The 21,145-nt window shown below is 39.8% G+C and overlaps 1 protein-coding gene across 1 annotated transcript in view; it reads left to right on the forward strand.

Moving 5' to 3' along the window:
* The window catches only part of PCOLCE2 (procollagen C-endopeptidase enhancer 2), a 62,901-nt gene that overhangs the window by 35,029 nt on the left and 6,727 nt on the right, over positions 1–21,145 (forward strand). The window contains exons 3-6 of the mRNA XM_045503401.1: positions 3,641–3,896; positions 8,616–8,740; positions 11,631–11,767; positions 18,751–18,905. Of these exons, the coding sequence (XP_045359357.1) occupies positions 3,641–3,896; positions 8,616–8,740; positions 11,631–11,767; positions 18,751–18,905 (673 nt within the window). The remainder of the gene's footprint in view (positions 1–3,640; positions 3,897–8,615; positions 8,741–11,630; positions 11,768–18,750; positions 18,906–21,145) is intronic.

Raw genomic sequence — 21,145 nt, forward strand, 5'->3', positions numbered from 1 at the left:
CTCCAATGCACTTACCCTCCATTGTTCCTCTGGCACCCACTTCCATTATCCTCGTCTCCACCACAATCTATGTTGTAACTGTCCTCATCTCATTGATTTATGATTTCTGTCCTTACCCAGCTTAGATTCCATGGGCCATCATTATGGTCACTCCTCCGCCTACGTTCTCAACTCTATGGACCCTCTCTTCCTCCACAGTCCTTGCTTGGCACACCGCACCCCACTCTTCCAGCCTCCCAACCCTGCTGCTTAAATCCAGCTCTCCACCTGCCCTGCACCTCTACCCAGGGAGCTGTGTTTAGCTGGGGAAAAACACAACAATAAAGAGAGGACTCACTTTTTTTTTTTTTTTTAGGTTTTTGTTTATTTTAAAAAAATTTTTAATTGTTTATTTAAAAATATTTTTTTAAATGTTTATTTCTGAGACAGAGAGAGACAGAGCAAGAGTGGGGGAGGGGCAGAGAGAGAGGGAGACACAGAATCTGAAGCAGGCTCCCAGCTCTGAGCTGTCAGCACAGAGCCCGACGTGGGGTCCGAACTCACAAACCGTGAGATCACGACCTGAACTGACGTCAGTTGCTCAACCGACTGAGCCACCCAGGCTCCCCAATGTTTGTTTATTTTTGAGAGAGAGAGAGTGTGAGCAGGGGCAGCGAGAGAGACACACACACAATCCGAAGCACAGGCCTCACTTCTAGTTTATTTACCTCAAATGGGCCCTCAGCACTCCTGACACTCCTGCTGCCCTTCCTTGATCCACTTAAACACCTTCTCCCCTGTTCTCGACTCCCAGTAGCTCCTCTCACAGCCACGTTTGCTGCTGATGACCTTGTTTTCTATTTCACGGAAGAAAAATTTCATCTGCTCCCACAGCCTCACCTATAACCCCACCTGCACCTGCCTCCCTTCTTCTTACTAGGCAGAAAGGTGCATCTAGGGCCACCGCCCCCATCTGTGCCTTAGAGCAAATCCTCCCTTGCCTACCCAAGGACAATTCCCCAGCAACTGTCCCTCTCTCCTACTGTGCTCAGTTTTGCCCTCTCTGTGGAGTTATTCCCACTGGCATGCAGATGAGACTTAACATAGGCCATTGTAACTCTCCTGCCTTGACCCCACACCCCCTTCCAGGTACCCACATATTACTCTGATCATCTTTCCAGCAAAGTTCCTTGAAAGGCTTGTCCCTATTTATTTTCATCAATTCTTCTCACCCATTTTCTCTTGATCTTCTCTTATCAGGCTTTATCCCTGGTGCTCCACCAAAATAGCTTTGTCAGAGTTACAGTGACCTCTAGTTGCTAAACCCAGTGACCATTTCTCAGTCGTCATCCTCTTTGACTCAGCAGCCGCACCTGACTCGGCTGGCTAGTTCTTTCTCCTTGAACACACTCTTTTCCCTTGGCTTCTGGGTACCACACCCTTCTGACTGGTTCCTAACTCAGTCTCTATCTCGGTTTGACCTTATCTGGAAGTCCTGATGACATCAGAGTGCTCCAAGGGTCAATCCTTCCACCTCTTCCCTTCTTTTATATCTATACTCTGTGGGTGGAAGAGACTCATAGCTTTGAATTACCATCCACACAGTTTATCTACACATTTACACATACAGTCACTCTTCATTCAAGGACAATCCACATTCAATTAATTTACTTCAGAAATGGTTTTCTTGACCAAAAAATTTTCAGTGATTGATAGATTGCTTATATTTAAGGTTACAGATGTGGCATCATATTTTTCTAATTTTCTGATGATAGGCTAGAGATTGTCTGCAAAAAAAGATCAATACAACAATAACATCAACAAAAGCCCAGAGAATACTACAAGAGATATCTCAGAATGTGTCAAAATTAAATTGCATTTTCTGTTATCAGCTTCATAGCCTGTGGCTTTGGAGCTTCTAATACTCACCCTTTTAAGATAAGCTCCTAGCAATTAGAATACAGCCATGACAAAGCCAAAATATTCTCTTGAGACGACTGCACTCCAGTTTTTAACCATGGGGTGTGTATGTGTTTGATACAAAAGGCAAATAGCGCTGAAACACTTCATCTTATCACAGAAAAATGAATTTATGACATTGAACTCACCAACATGGAAAGCCGTATTTATCTTAAAGCATCTATTGACCCTTGAGTATGAGATAATTATTTAAAATGAATAGAAACCAACCGCTGTTGGTGGTTGTGGGTTTGTTTTGTCTCTTAAATCACTGACTTTTGTCATCTGTAAGACTTTACAGAATGAAATTCTTAGGCCATTCAGTGGGGGATCTCATCTAGTTGAAAAGGTAAAACAAATCTGATTGAGACTTTATGATCAAATACTTGAATGAATAAGTTAAAAGATGGTGTGAACTAGAAAAGAAACGGGGATTTTGTTAGGATCCTGCCAAATGTAGGGTGTCTGGATGGCTCAGTTAAGCATTTGACTCTTGATTTCAGCTCAGATCATGATCTCACAGTTTGTGAGATTGTGCCCCGTGTTGACCTCTGCACTGACAGTGCGGAGCCTGCTTTGGATTCTCTCTCTCTCCTTCCCTCTCTGTCCCTCCTCTGATCGTTTGTGCACAAGTGCCTGCTCTCTCTCACTCAAAATAAATAAATAAACGTTAAAAAAAATTTTTTTTTTAACGTTTATTTATTTTTGAGACAGAGAGAGACAGAGCATGAATGGGGGAGGGTCAGAGAGAGGGAGACACAGAATCTGAAACAGGCTCCAGGCTCTGAGCTGTCAGCACAGAGCCCGACGTGGGGCTCGAACTCACGGACCGTGAGATCATGACCTGAGCTGAAGTCGGCCGCCTAACCGACTGAGCCACCCAGGCGCCCCAAATAAATAAACTTTTAAAAAAAATCCTGCCAAATGCTTTTGTAGCCATTTTTTTCTGTCTGTTCAGGAAACAAGAAGGGAAGCATCATAAAAATTATATGGAAGAAATTATGGTGAAGAAAGTCTTATGAGAAAGTGAAAACTCATATTTTTTATTAGTACATTGTGTTTCGAGGTTGCCTAGTGTATAAAGTTTTCATGTGGAAAACAAAAACTCAGTGACTTGAGAAGAGATGATTCGTTAATTACTCAGTGTAGTCAGTGTAAATAGTTGACCTAGATTTTTCAGGACCCAAACTGAATTATGTATAAATTAAATATATGATTGCCAAATAATCCCTTCAGTTGGATCTTCATAGAGAGATTCTACATATAGAGATTATCCTGTTGTATTATTTGTGAAAAATGATAATTTATAAGTTTCTTTGCCAAGCAATACCTCTGGGTGCCATGGTGTTTTACAATATGCAAATGTGTGCTAAGGTCCAATCAGGACTGATATTCTTTGTAAGCAATGACTTACCAATTAATAAGACTGGCCCAATATTTTGCAACTTTGTTGAGATAAACTCCCTAGGCATAAGATTGTGTACCCTAATGAATTGTGGGATTTTCCAAAAGAGAGTAAATACTTATATTTTATTAGGAATTCGTTATGGTAGAAAACCTTTGCTGAGTTCACATTTGAGGGAAGAAAAGCATCATCTTGAGTATTATACTTTCATCTGCTCACTTTAGTAATTGGCTAGACGTGAAGGCCTCAGGTATTGTTTTCATGACATGGTTTTCCAATTGGTCTTTTTCTTTACAGGTTCCCGAGGGAAAAGTAGTAGTTCTTAATTTCCGATTCATAGATCTTGAGAGTGACAACCTGTGTCGCTATGACTTTGTGGATGTGTACAACGGTCACGCCAATGGCCAGCGTATTGGGCGCTTCTGTGGCACGTTCCGGCCTGGAGCCCTTGTGTCCAGTGGTAACAAGATGATGGTGCAGATGATTTCTGATGCCAACACAGCTGGGAATGGCTTCATGGCCATGTTCTCTGCTGCCGAACCAAATGAAAGAGGTATCGTTTCCACATAATGCTAATAACAGCAATAATGATGGCTCACAGTTACTGGATGCTTACTGTGTGTTAGGCTGTGTTCTGGGCACCTTAAATGTGTTCACTCCTTTAATCTAAAATTTAAGACCAGTTCTTCTCAAAAATAGCTGGTAAATGCCACTAAACCACTAGGAAACCATTCAAAAAAGTCTCTTTTTCTTAAAGCCCATGTGATTCTTACTAAAATTCAAATACAGAAACTTATGGAGTAAAAATGTGAAGCTTACATACGTATATACACATACAGATACAGATACGTACCCCTTCACTCCTCTATAGTCCCCTCTTAGAGCCATGGTGGTGGTCCCATACCTTTGTATATGCACTTATACATATGTACTTCTGCAATAGCTTCTTAAAAATGTAAGTGGGGCCATACATTCATAGTGTTTCACAGCTTTTTTTTTTTTTTTTCACTGAGAACTATGTGTGGGGGAATTTTCATGTCAGTACATATGAGCACCCAAGGGTAGAAACCTCTACCCTTAAAAGATCATTGTAGTGGGGCGCCTGAGTGGCTTAGTCAGTTAAGGGTCTGACATTGGCTCAGGTCATAAATTCATGGTTCATGAGTTTAAGCCCACATCAGGCCCTCTGCTGTTGGCACAGAGCCCACTTCAGATCCTCTTTCCCCCTCTCTCTCTGCCTCTCCCCTGCTCACGCTCGCTCTCTCTCTCTCTCTCTCTATGTGAAAAATAAGTAAATATTTGTATATGTATAAAGAAAGATAACTGCAGTGGGCAAGATTTGTTAAATTTGGAGCCTTTAGCTTGAAGTCATTCCCTAATCTGTTCTTGCTTTGAGCTATCATGCAGCATTACTGGTCTGAGAGGTCAGAGGACAGAATCTGGGGCTGACAGAGCAGTCAGAATGTTTGGAAGGAAATCATGGCTGGAAGCTACAGAGGAATTGAGGCACAAAGTATACATATAAAATCTACCTAAATCTTTGGCTTGCACCCAAACTCTACATGTGCAGAGGAGAATCCAGTTGGCCTGGCACAAAAGCATCAGCTGAAACATGAAAGTGAACAGAGATTACAGCTGTTTGCCTGCTGCCAGGGAGACTGACTTTGAGCTTGAGTCTAGGCAAGTGAAAGTCCTGCTAGAACAAAAGTCATTTTTCATAGAAACACAACAGAATCTAGAATCTCTAATATCTAATATCTCATAATATCCAGTATCTAGTCATCTGATAAAACCAGAGAAGTGTGTCTAGAGTCCAGTAAAAAGCAGTCAGTAAAAACCAATCCTAAGATAACTCAGATGTTACAGTTGGCAGACAAGCACTTTATTTTTTTTTTTATTTTTTTATTTAAAAAAATTTTTTTTTTTCAACGTTTATTTATTTTTGGGACAGAGAGAGACAGAGCATGAACGGGGGAGGGGCAGAGAGAGAGGGAGACACAGAATCGGAAACAGGCTCCAGGCTCTGAGCCATCAGCCCAGAGCCTGACGCGGGGCTCGAACTCCTGGACCGCGAGATCGTGACCTGGCTGAAGTCGGACGCTTAACCGACTGCACCACCCAGGCGCCCCAACAGACAAGCACTTTAAAGTAGCTATTATAAATATGTCTAAGGACATAAAATCTAAGGACTTAAAGGGAAATGCATGTGTAATAAGTAAACAGACTGAAAATTTCAGAAGAGAAGCTAAACTATAAAAAAGAATAAAAGTAATTCTAGAACTGCAAGATAGAGTCTGAAATTTAAAAATTTACCTGGTGGGCTCATGAGCAGATTGGAGATGGTAGAAGAGTCAGTGGATTTGAATAGAAATGACCTAGTCTGAAGAACCAGGAGAACAAAAGATTGAAGGTAAAAAGCCTCAGAGACCATTGAGGCAATTATCAAGTGGTCTAATGTGTAATTTGTGTCCCAGAAGAGAGTGATAATAGTGCAGGAAAAATCTCTGAAGAAATAATGGTTTGAAGCTACCCAGATTTAGTGAAGAACACTAATTTATAGGGCCAAGAAGATCAACAAACCCCAAACAGGACAAAAAAAAAAAAAAAAAAAAAAAAAAAAAAAAAAAAAAAGCCATACTGAGGAACATTAAAATTATAGAAATCTAAGTAAAAAGAGAAATTTTCATGGCACCTGGGTGGCTCAGTCAGTTAAGCATTCGACTTGATCTTGCATTTGAGCCCCACGATAGGCTCTGTGCTGACAGCTCATAGCCTGGAGCCTACCTCGGATTCTGTGTCTCCCTCTCTCTCTGCCCCTCCCTCTATCACACTCTGTCTCTCTCAGGGAAAAATAAAAAATAAAAAAAATAAAAGATTTAAATGCTGCAACCTCTAGGGGAAATTTTTTAGTAGTTTCTTCTGAAGTTAAACATCTACATCTACATCTACTCTTGGACTAGGAATTGCTCTCCTGGGTATTTGTGCGAGCAAAATGAAAACGCATGTCCACAAAGAGATTTCTACAAAAATGTTCACAGAAGGTCCATTCACAATAGCCCAAACTGGAAACACCCAAATGAATATCAGCGGAGAAGAGGTAAACAAACTGAGGTATTTCCATATGCTGGAATATTACTCAGCGGAGTGAAGAAACAAACTGCCAACTCACACAGCAACATGAATGCCTCTCCCTATAAGCAGGGGAAGCCAGACACAGAAGAATACACAATACACTATGCCTTTTATATGAAGGTCCAAAGTAAAACTACGGTGGAATTTTTCAGATAAGTGGTGTGGAGAGGCAGCAGACTGGGGAGGGATACAGAAGTTTGGTAGGAAATAGATTCTATATCATCCTAGTAGTTTGGCTTTCAGGGGCAGATCAATTTTTCAAATTAGTACAGCTAAGATTTATGCATTTCATTGTACATGAATTTATCTCCCTGAAATCTGTCAATCATCATCATCATCAGGTGGTAGGGATTGCACATTAGTATTAATAAAAAGAATAGTAGAATGATAATTGTTGAAATTGGGTGATGGATACATAGAAGCTCATTATATTATTCTGTTCACTTTGTTTATGCTTGAAATTTTCCATGAGTAAAAGTTTTATAAATTATCCAACCTCAATTTTTATAACACATTTTCTTAGAGATGCCTTTTAAGAATTATTATCTTCTGTGTCAAAGAAATATTTAAAGGGGCGCCTGGGTGGCGCAGTCGGTTAAGCGTCCGACTTCAGCCAGGTCACGATCTCGCGGTCCGTGAGTTCGAGCCGCGCCTCAGGCTCTGGGCTGATGGCTCAGAGCCTGGAGCCTGTTTCCGATGCTGTGTCTCCCTCTCTCTCTGCCCCTCCCCCGTTCATGCTCTGTCTCTCTCTGTCCCAAAAATAAATAAACGTTGAAAAAAAAAATTTTTTTTTTAAATTAAAAAAAAAAAAAAAGAAATATTTATTTATTTTATTTTTTTTTTTTTAATTTTTTTTTTTTTTTTTCTTCAACGTTTATTTATTTTTGGGACAGAGAGAGACAGAGCATGAACGGGGGAGGGGCAGAGAGAGAGGGAGACACAGCATCGGAAACAGGCTCCAGGCTCTGAGCCATCAGCCCAGAGCCTGACGCGGGGCTCGAACTCACGGACCGCGAGATCGTGACCTGGCTGAAGTCGGACGCTTAACCGACTGCGCCACCCAGGCGCCCCAAAAAAGAAATATTTAAAGTATATTAGTTCCCTTAGTTTGAATTCAGTTTTTCTCTGTTAGTTAAATTCAAGTAAAATTAAATTTAGAACTTGGTGATAAATATCTTTCTAAAATTATTTCTCTTGACTTATCAGTCCATGTGCATAAAGATGTCTGAAATGATGTTTCTCAAATATTTTTTTTTTTAATTTTTTTTTTTCAACGTTTATTTATTTTTGGGACAGAGAGAGACAGAGCATGAACGGGGGAGGGGCAGAGAGAGAGGGAGACACAGAATCGGAAACAGGCTCCAGGCTCTGAGCCATCAGCCCAGAGCCTGATGCGGGGCTCGAACTCACAGAGCGCGAGATCGTGACCTGGCTGAAATCGGACGCTTAACCGACTGCGCCACCCAGGCGCCCCATCTTTTTTTTTTTTAATATTTTTTTTTAATTTTTTTTTTTTTTTTTATGTTTCTCAAATATTAATTGTGGTTAGTTTTAGGTGGTTGGATTTGGGGTAATTTTTATTTTTTTGATGCTTTTCTGTATTGCTGAAAATTTATAAACCCATATTTTTACAAACAAAAATTATTCTTAAAAATATTAAAGATGTATAGCATATAAAGTTTTCTGGTAGTGGGAGTTTTATATGCCAACTAATTCAAATTTTGTCCATGCACCTGGGTTTTAATCCTATTAATAAATACCTCTGCCTTGAGGGTTCTTAAAATCTGTGTAATTTGTTGAGCCTGCATGATTTCTGAATGAGTTCTTGGCCAAAAGATTTTGTCTTTACTTGTCCAAAAAAATGAAAGAAAGAAAAGAAGCAATAGCTCTCACTCTACTCCTATGTTCTCTTGTGCTGATGTGATACGTCAAGTAACAGAGATCATTCAGCATGTGTGTGGAGGGCAGGGAGATGTATGTGGAGACCATTTCTTAAGAAAAAATTTAAGAGCTTCTGTCATTGCCTTTATTTACTGTACTATCACCAGTTTTCCAAATTCCCAATCTCCTTATAGTTGCATTGCCATGACCTATATCAGGATATAAACTTGGATTTTTTTTTCATACTTAATAACTTTAGGGGATCAGTATTGTGGAGGACGCCTTGAAAGACCTTCTGGCTCTTTTAAAACCCCCAACTGGCCTGACCGTGATTACCCTGCAGGAGTCACTTGTGTGTGGCATATTGTAGCCCCAAAGAATCAGGTAAGCTTCCCTGAAAATCTGAAGAAAGCATGCACATGTGAATTGCCTAGATGGTATGAGGGGCCCATCTCTCAAGAGCTTAGCATGCAGGGTGAGGAAGGCCCTGCTGGGCACAGGTATCTCTTCATAAAAGACCCAGATTAAAATTGTTTTTGCAAAGTCATGTATTTAATTATATAAATTATAGAAATACGATTTTTAAATTTCAGTGTAAATAGGAAGCAAATCCCTGTGAGATTGTTTAACCCTGTGGAAAATGTTATAAGCAGCAGTGACTAAATACGGGAGGGTTAGAATCCCCAAGTACATGTACACGTTTCAGGTTGCCATTTGTTCACATAGCTAAATGCACCTGACAGCTTCACCGGGACAAAGCCAATGCAAGCACACCACATCTTCCCCTCAGAGAACAAGTCTGAAAGCTAATCTGCTCTGTGGATTTTTTTTTTGGTTGTTGTTTAACATAAAATTTGTTCAGGTTCCCCACAAATAACTTTATGCAATCCTCTAAAACAATCAAGAGAGAAGGTCTTAGTTTTCCAGTGCTTATTAGTTTGTGGTTATATGAAATTTTATCTTTTCTGGGAACCACTTTTAGATATTAATTACAGGAGAAAACTTAGCATGGGAATAGGCCAAGTCTACTTTGTGGATGTTGGAAAACAAAGAATTATTATTGTTACAAACACTACAGACTTTAATCACACACTAGATGGTGATCATTGTGATACTGTTAAAAAAAAACTTTTCTAAACTGATCTTTTGAAGGGCGCCTGGGTGGCTCAGTCAGTTAAGGGTCCTACTTTGGCTCAGGTCACGATCTCATGGTTTATGGGTTTGAGCCCCATGTTGGGCTCTGTGCTGACAGCTCAGAGCCCGGAGCCTGTTTTGGATCCTGTGTCTCCCTCTCTCTCTGCTCCTCCGCCCCCCTTTCTCTCTCTCCCTCTCTCTCTTTCAAAAATAAATAATAAAACACTAAAAAAATAAAAAATAAACTGATCTTTTGTATCACTGACACAGATACTATTTGCCATATATTCATTTTTTAATGTTAAATTATTCAGGCAAACGTACCATGCAGATTGGTGATTTGAACTCACACACACACACTTTGATCGTAATCCCCAAACCCAGTTTTATTTTTAAGAATAAAAATCTGGTCATTTACTTATTGATGAAAGATTTATGAACTTATATAGCTTAAAGTAACATTTAAAAATCACATTTCTCAACATTTAAGCAGTATGTAATTCTTGAGATGGTTTTGGTCACTTTTCTTTCTGTGACATTTGTAAATAAATTGGTTTAAATAATTTCAACTTAATTATACTTGCAGATTACAATTCAGCATATTTTTTCTATTATTCATCTCTTTATTTAAATTTAAACTTGGGTTTCATTTTATTAACGTGATTTTTTACTTTAGCCAATTGAGTTTTTAATCATTGTTGTAATGTCTGAAATCACTGGAAGCGCTGTCAGAGAAGAATAAACTGGGAAAATTAAATCCTGAGTAATTTCTGTGCCAATCTCTGGGTATTTTCTTCCAATAAAGACTTAACCTTCATTTTTTATCATAGTTTTCCCCTCTATTCTCCTACTTATTTACTTATTTTTTAATCTTCTCTCTAAAAGCTGTTATATGACTAAGTAGAGAAAGGTCAGCCAATTTTTTAATAATCTGGAAAACATTTTATTACCAACTGGTGAGAAGTTATTGGACCCAGAGAGGAAGTATTTTAATACGATTTAAAGCACTGCTAAATATGAATAAGCTATTATTCACCCTTAACTGGTGCTGACTTTTTAAAGGTGGGTAAATATGTAGATATGTGACAGTTATGTTCAAAGCCAAAATTTACCTTTGATCCCTCCGTGATGCTGTTGCTGTTATCATCTTCATCTAGGTTACTGTGTGTGAGTCTCTTTAGCTAATATCTAGGGCCTGTCCTAACAGGAATTAATGCCCATTATCTTCCCGAAGCAGCAGGGAGGGTTACCTGCCCACCTGCTGCCCAGCAAAAGTGGAGATCAGCTGTCTGGGTGCCGTGGGTATTTATGAACCCAGTGAGATGTCCTTTGATTCACATGTTGGAGGTGCTCTGGAAAAATCTGCTTGTGAGGGGAATGATTGCCTGTTAAATCAAAACTTCCTATTGACTTGAATAACTTGGACACTATTATTGGTACTTATGCAAAAAAAGTTAAGAAATACTTAAGAAGTCTAACACTGACTTGGTATATGAGTGCTTTTATGCAACCTCTTCAAAAATCAACCACATCACCACGTAGGCTGTGCTCAACTCAGTAGGCACACTTTTCAGACATACTTCAAGAAGACATCACAGTCAGTCCCCACTTCCTGAATCTCTGGTCCTAAAGAATTTGACTCCTTTGCATGTGATAGGAATGTTGTTTTCTTTCCCTTGAAAGGGGAACAACTCCATCCACCACCCAAATGCATACACTTAACACCACACCCCAGCATACACTAACATAGGGGAACATCTCCGAGAAGAATGAAGTTGGCATAGGTTCTGCTTCCCACTCTAACACATATCCAGTTATGGTCTTAATGTAGGTTGCTAGGGTTGTGTGGTGTTCCCATACTTTTGTAGCTGTAGGTGAACAGGTCTCCTAAATTTAAGATCTTAACTAGGGTTGAGATGACCTTTTGGAATGATTAAAAATTAAAGGAAAGTAATACCACAGTTTTGTGAACTACAGAAGAAATATGAAAACCATAAGAAATGAATAATTCAAACAGAAGGAATATTTTCTTGACAAAGGAAAATCATGATATCCTACAGATCTGGGGAGAGGAAGATTTCTGAGTGAGATTATTCCTCAAAGCTATCTTGACATTTCTAATGTTGTGCTTTCTCTAAAGCTTATAGAATTAAAATTTGAGAAGTTTGATGTCGAGCGTGATAACTACTGCCGATACGATTTTGTGGCTGTGTTTAATGGTGGGGAAGTCAACGACGCTAAGAGAATTGGAAAGTATTGTGGTGATAGTCCACCCGCGTAAGTAGCACCTGTTTTATTTCATTAATACTTTAGTAGCTCTAAACTTCTTTCTTATTAAACTGCCCAATTATATTTTATTTTCTGGAAGATTCTCTGCTGTTGTTGTTTTGTTCACAAATTCTTGGGTTTGTTCCATGGCAGTAGAGTCCCATACAGCCCCAGCACAAAAAATAGCCAACCCAGGGAGTAAGGAGGCATTAATGAGTGTAGCGAGGCCTCAGCGGCCAAACAGATAACAGATGCAGAGTTGGTGATACCCCAGAGTCAGATACTAGCCAGGTACCTGGATACATCACTGCCCTGCAAAGGTGAGCTCAAGCATCAGAGTGGAAGGGGGAAATTCTGAGAAAAAAGCAGGGGGCTGCAATTTGGGGATCCAGATACGGAAACCTGGATGCTCATGATGACCCAGGTGGCTTTACCTGATCAGAGACTTGTCCTGGACCTCTTGTGGCTTTGTACCTCTTCCTCACCGTGTCGCTCAAGTGTTTGCTGGGTAAGCCTGAAAGGCACTGTGTATTTATCAGCAAACATTTATGGAGCTTAGAGCTCTGCTACTTACTAGCTGTGTGACATTGAGCCAGTTGCTTAATTCCTCTTAGTTCCCTATTCTGTATTGGTGCAACACATGTATTTTGGTGCAAGATATTTCACCCTTTCACATACAATAGTGGAGAAAGCCTCAGTTGAAATTACTATAGCTTAGGGCCTCTGGCTGGCTCAGTCAGTAGAGCTTCCAACTCTTGATCTTGGGATGTAAGTTTGAGCCTCATGTTGGGTGTTGAGATTACTTTAAAAAAAATAAAATCTTAAGGAAAAAAAAGACATTACTACAGTTTGCTGTCAAAGTCACCATTATGTCAATTTTTAAATACCCTTTTCTACTCTGTTGCTTAAACGTAATTCGATTATACGCATCACCTGATTTTACATGCATGTCTATGATTCCTCCAGACACATTTAAGTTAAAACAAGGTATTTTTCATTTCAAATTCATTTTTTCAATTTAAATTCATTTATATTGTTTGATAATATTAAGAATTTTTAATACATACAAATTGGCTAAAATTTGAACATTACTATACCCAAACTTGACTCTGCAGCCAAATGTGTTAGAGAAAGGCCCATTTCTAAGCTCTTAGCAAAGGTGTTCCTTCTGTATTTTTTTCCTGTTGCTGCTGTAACAAATTACCACCAACTGAGTGGCTTAACACAATACATGTATTCTCTTACAGTTCTGGAGGTCAGAAGTCTGAAATCCCTTGCACTGAGCTAAAGTTAAGCTGTCAGCAGGGCTGTTTCCTTCTGGAAGCTCTGAGGGGAGAATCAGTTTCTATGCCTATTTCAGCTTCAAGAAGCTGCTGCATTTCTTGGCTGTGGTTCCTCCTCCGTCTTCAAAGCACATCACTCCTGTCTCTCCTTCTGTCATCGTATTGCCTTGTCCTCTCCTGGAGTCAAACCTCTCTCTTCTAAGGATACCTGTGGTTACATTTAGGGCCCAAGTAGACAATCCAGGATACTCTTTCCTTCTCAAGATCCCTAACTTGATCACACCTGCAATGTCCCTTCGCACATAAGGTAACATATTCACACGTTCAAGGGATTAGGATGCGGACATCTTGGGGTGCCATTATCAGCCTACCGCACCCTCCTCTATTCCAAGCCAGTCTTTTCACCTGTATCCTCCATCTGACCTCCTCCTTTTCTCCCTTGAAGTTTCCCTCTACCTAGTAGCCCTGTTTTTTTCTCCATCATCTCCATCTTTAGCCTCTGCCTTTATTATTTGTTTCCCATAGCCAAAAATTTAAGTTCTCCTGAATTAAGGGGAAGAAAAGTAACCCTTTCTTGACCCCCTATCCTGCTGTAGCTTTTTCTACCATGTCTCTCCTTGTCTTTATATCCAAGTATTTAAAAAAAAAATTTCAAATTTCATTTCCTAGCGATGTGGAAAATAAGATAGCCTTTAAAATCCTACCACAACAAATACCAAACAGTGTTCCTAAGTTAAAAAAAAATTTTTTAAGCATTGCTCAGTTGGTAGAAAAAAAAAAAAAAAAGAGAAATCATCAGAGGGCAAAAATGTTGAAAAGCCCAACAGTGCTTGGGTGGCTCAGTCGGTTAAGTGTCCCAACTCTTGATTTGAGCTCAGGTCATGATGTCACAGTTTGTGGGATCAAGCCCCTTGTCAGGCTCTGTACTGACAGTGTAGAACCTGCTTGGGATTCTCTCTCCCTCTCTGCCCCTCCCCACATGTGCACATACTTGCTTTCTCTCTCTCTCTCTAAAAATAAATAAACATGGAAAAACTATTAGCAAGTCATATCTAACAATGTATAGAAAATGCTGTTTGACCAGGAATTCAAGATTGGTTTGAACTTAGAAAAGCTATTAATATAATTTAATTACCAGATTAAAGTATGATTTTTAGATTTATATTTTTATTTGTTGGAAACAATTTATTCAAGAATATATTTTCTTAAATAGCTTGAATAAAAGTTTATTAATATTATTTTAATAGCAACAGAAATACAGAATACTCAAGAATAAATCTAATAATTGTGTGTAAGCCCTGAAAAGAGAAAATTATAAAACCTTACTAAAAGGTACTTTAAAAAACCTCAGTAAATAGAGCTGTATACCATTCTCGTGAATAGGAAAAATCAATGTCATTTAAAAATAACAAAATTGGTTTTTCATTAAACCTGATAGCCTGATTCTGAAATGTTCATGGAATTGCAAGGGAGTTGGGGATGGGGGCAAAACTAAGACAGTTCTGAAGGAGAACTTGGCAGGGGGATTTGCCTTACATGATGGAGCCATATCAGAAAGCTGTTGTATTTAAGACAATATGGTTTTATCAGAGATTGACAAATGGACTAATGAAAACGCCAAAGAGAGGCCAGACACATCCACACATGTCTGCACATGGGGCACATCGCAGAGAGCCACAGGTCAGCTGGTAAAAAATGGCCTCATTGAAAAATGAGGCAGGAACAATTTGTTTTCATATGGGAAAAATGAATGACACACACATACACACAGAACCACAACTACAGATGCATTGGAACCTTAAATGAGAATTTCTGCTCGTTAAAATACACCTTAAAGAGGGAAAAGAGAAGGCACAAAACAGAAACAGGTATTTGTAACATTTGACAAAGACCCCTAGGTCCAGAATATATCAAGAAATTCTAAAAATTACTTAAGGAAAGACAACTCAATAGAAAAAAAAAATGGGCAAGAGACATGACAAGACATTCCCAAAGGAAGAAAGCTGCACAGTGAATAAATCTTTATAAAGAGTGTAAATTGGCACAACAACTTTGGAAATCAGCTTGGCATTATCTAGTAAAGTTGAAGATGGGCATGTATCCTGTGACTTAGAGAACATGTACACTACCCTCCTGGGGTGCCCACTAACGTTACTTTTGCCCATGTGTACCACAAGACATACACAAGAGTATTCTTAGCGATATTGTTTGCAATGGGGGGTGCAGAGGAAATAGCCTAATATTTATCAACAAGAGAATAGTTCACACTATGCAGCAGTGAAAACAGTGGATGAATCTCACAGTTATAATGCTGAGTGTGAAAAAAAATAACAGAAAAATGCACACCATACCCTTTCATTTATATGAAGTTTATAAATTTTTTTTAATGTTTGTTTACTTTTGAGAGAGACTGAGACGGAATGCAAGTGGGTTGGGGCAGAGAGAGAGGGAGGCACAGAATCCGAAGCAGGCTCCAGGCTCCGAGCTGTCAGCACAGAGCCCAACGCGGGGCTCGAACTCACGAGCTGTGAGATCATGACCTGAGCCGAAGTCGGACGCTCAACCAACTGAGCCACCCAGGCACCCCAATTTATATGAAGTTTAAAAGCATGTTTAGTGATGCGTATTTATTGGTAAATCTGTCAGTAAAGAAAAGGAGAAACATAGAATCCAGCATAGTGATAGCCTCCATGCAGGTGGGGAGGGGGTCACAAAGTGGGGGCTCCTTGCTTCTGAGGAGTTTGTCTGGAGTAGTTTGACAGCTACTCCTCCAACTAACACTTTTACCAGAGGAATATTTTTTTCATAGAGTACTTCTGGGATGGGGTAGTGCAGAAAATGAGAAAACCTATTTGGGGGACTTTTCCTCTGTTGAAAGTCTGAAGAGAAGGAGGAGTGCTGTGGTTGGTGAGATCACTTCATCATCCCTCTGTCGGGTTCAGTGCAGTATCAACACGTTGAATTCAGTTCAGAAACACTCATTAAGCCTCAGCCATGTGGTGGGCACTGTGTTAGGTAACTGGAATACAACAATAAATAAAAAACAAAGATAATTGGTGGGAGGGATGAAACGAGGCAGATAGTTAAAATGGCAAAGGAATATGCCAGGTACGTTTCTGACAAGGAGTCCTTTGGTCCAATCAGCACAAGTGGTGGGGTCAGAAGCTTTTTGAAGGAGATTGTGCCTCTTGAAGCTTAGTCTTGAAGGAAGAGTTGGCATTGGTCATAAGCAGAAGGGAGGACAGACTCATTCCAAGTAGAAGACACTCCATCAATAGAGATAACACAGGGGAGGCCTATGCTGTTCTGGAGCCCAAACCTTGAGTTGGAGCCTAGAGAGGCAGGAGCACTGAACTGGGTTCCACATCTTACAGACAGGGGAGCCTTTCAAATACGTTTAGTCAGGAAATGGCGGGACCAGTGCCTTAGAATCCCCATCCTTGACATGAGCAGAGAGTCTGGTTAGAAGGCTGTGGCAGGAGATCCAGGTAAAGTCAAGGAGGTGGGGAAGGATGAGGAGATGAGGAAGGATGGTAGAGATGGAGAGGAGGATGTGGATCAAGAAATATTTAGGCAAGATTGGCAGGACATGGAGGTTGACTAGCTGTAGTGGTTGAAGACGACGACGACTGTGGGATGACAAAGCAGAGACAGTGAACACAGCCAGCTTTGTAAGACCAAAGAGCATCTTCCATCCCTTCCCAGGATCTGCCAGTATGGAATGAATCCAAGGAAGAGTTCCTCTTGCCTTTCTAGTGGTTTGTTACATTAATTTGTGGATGCACACATAGCCCTCAGAACATTTATGGCACTGTGATTCTGTCACATTCATGCTAGAGCTCAGTAGCAGCATAACAAAAATGTCTGTTACTACAATACTCTTCCTTGAGAAAATTTAATTTCCAATTTGATGCTCCCAAGATTAGTTCATAGAAAAGACATTAGATGATCACTATAATTATAATATCATGCCCAGAAGGCTGACCTGATGAGGTCTTAAGGTTTCCTTTGCTACATATAATAAGTGCTTTTTGTAATTTTATCATGTAAACAAGTTTAACATATTTTTTTTTTTGTAATTGTGGCTGGGAATTGTGTTTCATGCATATTGTTTATATTTATTGAATGGAATATGTTTTCAAAAGCAAGACAGAATGTTTCTGATAAAGGCTTGATTCTCAGAAGCATTATTTAAATGATCTCGGTCACTCTTGTGACCAGAATGCTAAATGTAGGTCACGAAGCTCCGTCTTGGCTTCATCCCATCCCTTGGCTCAGAAGGTAATTAATAGCCTTCAGGACAGAAAAGATCCTGCAGTTTTTCTAACTGGTTTGGTCAAGTACAGATCTACCTCCTCACCCCCAACCATTGCCACTCAAAGTAGCTGACAGGTGGGAAAAAAAATTAAGTTGCCCCATTATTTGCTGTCTGTGGTGCCTACAAAGTGGTTTGGCTGGGGCGCCTGGGTGGCTCAGTCGGTTGCGCCTCTGACTTCGGCTCAGACCATGATGCCACGGTTCGTGGGTTCAAGCCCCACGTTGGGCTCTGTGCTGACAGCTCAGAGCCTGGAGCCTGCTTCAGATTCTGTGTCTCCCTCTCTCTCTGCCCCTCCCCTGCTCATACTCTGTCTCTCTCTGTCTCTCAAAAATAAATAAATGTAAAAAAAAAAAAAAACATTTTCAAAGTGGTTTGGCTGAGAAGATGCCTCAAAAAAGAGTTTAGTCGAACCACTAATTAACTCAATTAAATAACTTGTTTAGTTTTTCCCACTTCTGAATTAAATAGTCTTGAAATAGAATTAGCCAAACAGCATTTTTTAACCATTGCTTAAATAATAATAGAGAAGGCTTAAATGAAACTATTTTATATGATAGTTATTCCCTAAGACTTAGGAGTGCTTTTGAGCCTCAGTTATTATCACCACTAAATCTTTAGTACCAGCTAACCAGCAAGTCCCTAAAATAGCTTTCAGATTAAGAGTTCTTTAATGATGTCATTCATAACCACCAAAGCAATCACTTTCTCTTTCAACTTCACAGCATTCTGCTACTGAGATTATAAAACAGAAACGTTTCCATTTCAGGCCTGCCTAAGAGCTCTCATTAAAAATGAAATGGAAGTCACGTTAAACCCTACATGGCTTTCTTATCCCCTGGTGACCAGCCCACCAAAATGATCCCTCTGGCTGTGTCTTCACAGTGCATGGGAATTCATTTATGACATTTCTCCATCTGACTCTCTATGGCCAGCATCCCTAGCTCCCCAGGCTAGCTCAAATCCAGAGTCTTAATTAAAAGAAGCTGTGTGGTTCCCAAGTCAGGCCAGACTCTAAGGTACTTGTGAAGAACCAGCCACAGTTTCAGTGTTTACACTGGTCTCAATGTCTAGCACAGTCTCTTTGGTCACCTGGTCCTACGTTCAAATTCTGACTCCCCTACATGCTAGCTGTAGGGCCTTGGGTAAATCACTTGAACTCTCTGAACTTCACTTGCCTATTCTGTTAGAAAGTGAATAACAGTGCCGATCTGAACACTCGTAAATGTTAGCTATTTAGCATTAATTCTGAGCACATTGAGACTTTCACCTTTTGAAGTATCTTAACTTTTACTTTTAAACATATAGTGATCTATTGTCAAATGGAAAGCTAGGATTCTACAATTCAGAGAGGTGCCACTTAAAAAATGTTTTTAATATTTTTCTTCTTTTAGGCCAATTGTATCTGAGAGAAATGAACTTCTCATTCAGTTTTTATCAGACTTAAGTTTAACTGCAGATGGATTTATTGGTCACTACAAATTCAGGCCGAAAAAATTGCCTACAACTACAGTACCACCTGTTACCACCACATTCCCTGTAACTACGGGTAAGTTTTTCTGTTTTGATGTTTGTGCACACACCTCAGGAGTATAAGAAAAATTCTTTTGAAGTAAAAAAAAAAAAAATTAAAACAAAGATACTTGAAACTAAACTAAGTTAAATAAAATGAAACTTATCTAAGAGAATAATATAACTCCATTAATGAAAAAGTGTAAGGTGTAAAAATGTTTATAAGCTAATAATTTTTAAGAGTCATGTAAGAAAATTATGACCACTTAAAAATTACTAGGAATCCTATTATAGGCACAGATCATTATAAACCCAGTTTTTCTTTTCTGGTACCTCTAAAGTTATGGCTTTTTTTTTTTTATTACATAGAATTGTAGTATTTAAAAATAAAGTTCTAGGGCCTTGATACCTGCCTGTTTTCCTATCTGCCAGTTTTTCGGTTTGGGTTTTATCGTGTATGCGTATGTTGTTGTTTTTCTCGCTTCACTCTAAAATGTGTTATACAAAATACTTTTTTTTTTCCCAAACTGGGGTAAATTGGTATTATAGAAGCCAATTGGGAAACTGGTCTGGAGCATAACCTAAGAAATGGAGAGACAAGAGTGTATCCCTATACTAAGTCTCCACTCACTGAGCTTTCAGGCCTCAGATCGCAAAATCTAAATCTGAGAGAAAGAAAAAAGTGGGAATGAAGGATCTGCAGTTAAGATACAAAATAGTTTGAAATGAGCCCAGCTTTTATAGCCCGCCATTCTCTGCTTGCACCCCTGGTAGGGCTGACCTGAGTATAGGCACTTGTAGAAGAGCTGATTTTTCTGAGTGCTCCCCAAGTATGCCACCTTGTGGCCTAGACATGTACTGCTATATTACAGCAGTATTTCTCATTTCTTCAGTTCATCTCAGTGGAACCTGGTGTCCTTATTCTTTCCATTGAATTATCTGGCAGCACCGTGCTGCTAGTGGCTCCCTAGATTTTATCTCCAGTCCTAAACCTCTGAAATTGCAACATGGATTTATAATGATCTCCTAGGGTTTTGTTGACTGCTAAGCATTTAAATTAAAACCTATCAAACTCAACTTATTTTTATTACACCATTTTGTGCATCAAATCTGCTTCTCTGCCTGTTTTCCCAAGCAGGGTCCACAGCATCAGTAGCCACACTCTTAAGTCATCTTTGAGTTCCTCTATCTTACCTCCCCACTGCATGCCTCCCACCACACACACAAAGCAGACCATGTCTCCCACCTGAATTCATTGTCTACACCTGTGCTATCCAATACGGTAGCCACTATTGAACCCTTGAAATGTGGCTGGTGATACTGAGGAATTAAATTTTAATTATTTTTAAGAAGCCTCATGTGGCAAGTGGCTACCATGTCGGGCAGCCCAGGAGCCAGACTCTTTCATGACATACATAAGACCCTTCATGAACTCTTTGTGCCTAGCTTCTCTTTCTAGTTCCATCTTTAGGCCCTACCACCTCTCTCCTTATGCTTCTAAGTATTTTGGTATTTTATCCTAAGTGTGGGGGCAACTGTTGATGGATTTAAACAAAGTTCAGGATCAGATTCCCACTTCATGAAGATAGCTCTGGCCAGTTGTGAGGTGAATGGATAGTAGGGTCAAGACAATCAGGTTTTCGTGGTTGTCCAGGTGAACTGTGCTGTGACAAATACACAGAGAGTCCAGAAATTCTGACTGTTGTGCAAGCGAGGAGCGTTGGAAGATATTAACAGGTCTTTAATTGGTGATTATTGGTACTAGACAGATCAGGGAGGTGTGAATCATGCCTCTCAAGTCGCTGGTTTGCACAATTCTGGGGAAGGTGTGACCTTTCACTGAAGCAGAAAAAGGGGTTTAGGGGTAGAATCATAAGTTAAGCTGTGGCGTGTTGGGTCTGACGTGTCTGTGAGACACTCAAGTGGAGTAATCATGTCCAATTCGATCTGTGGCCTCTAGAAGAGATTTCAGCAAGAGATTTAAATTTGAGAATCCTCAACATACATGTGGTTGACATTGTGATCCAAAATGAGATCACCTAGGGAGAGGTTAGAAGTGAAAGGACAAGGGCTGCTGGAATTCAGTCTCTAGAAACCTCAACTTTTTAAAAAGAAGGATATACTGGCAACAGAGACTGAAAAGATAGGAGCTGGAACAAGAGGCATCTACACTGGATGTTAGGGTGTGTGAACTTGAAAGCTTGGTGATGAAAGACTAACAGGAGAACGTGTGAACCTGGGACTGGGTGATGGAGACAGAGCCAAGGGAAAGTCTGG

The sequence above is a fragment of the Leopardus geoffroyi genome, chromosome C2, assembly GCF_018350155.1.
Source record: "Leopardus geoffroyi isolate Oge1 chromosome C2, O.geoffroyi_Oge1_pat1.0, whole genome shotgun sequence".
Lineage (NCBI taxonomy): Eukaryota > Metazoa > Chordata > Mammalia > Carnivora > Felidae > Leopardus > Leopardus geoffroyi.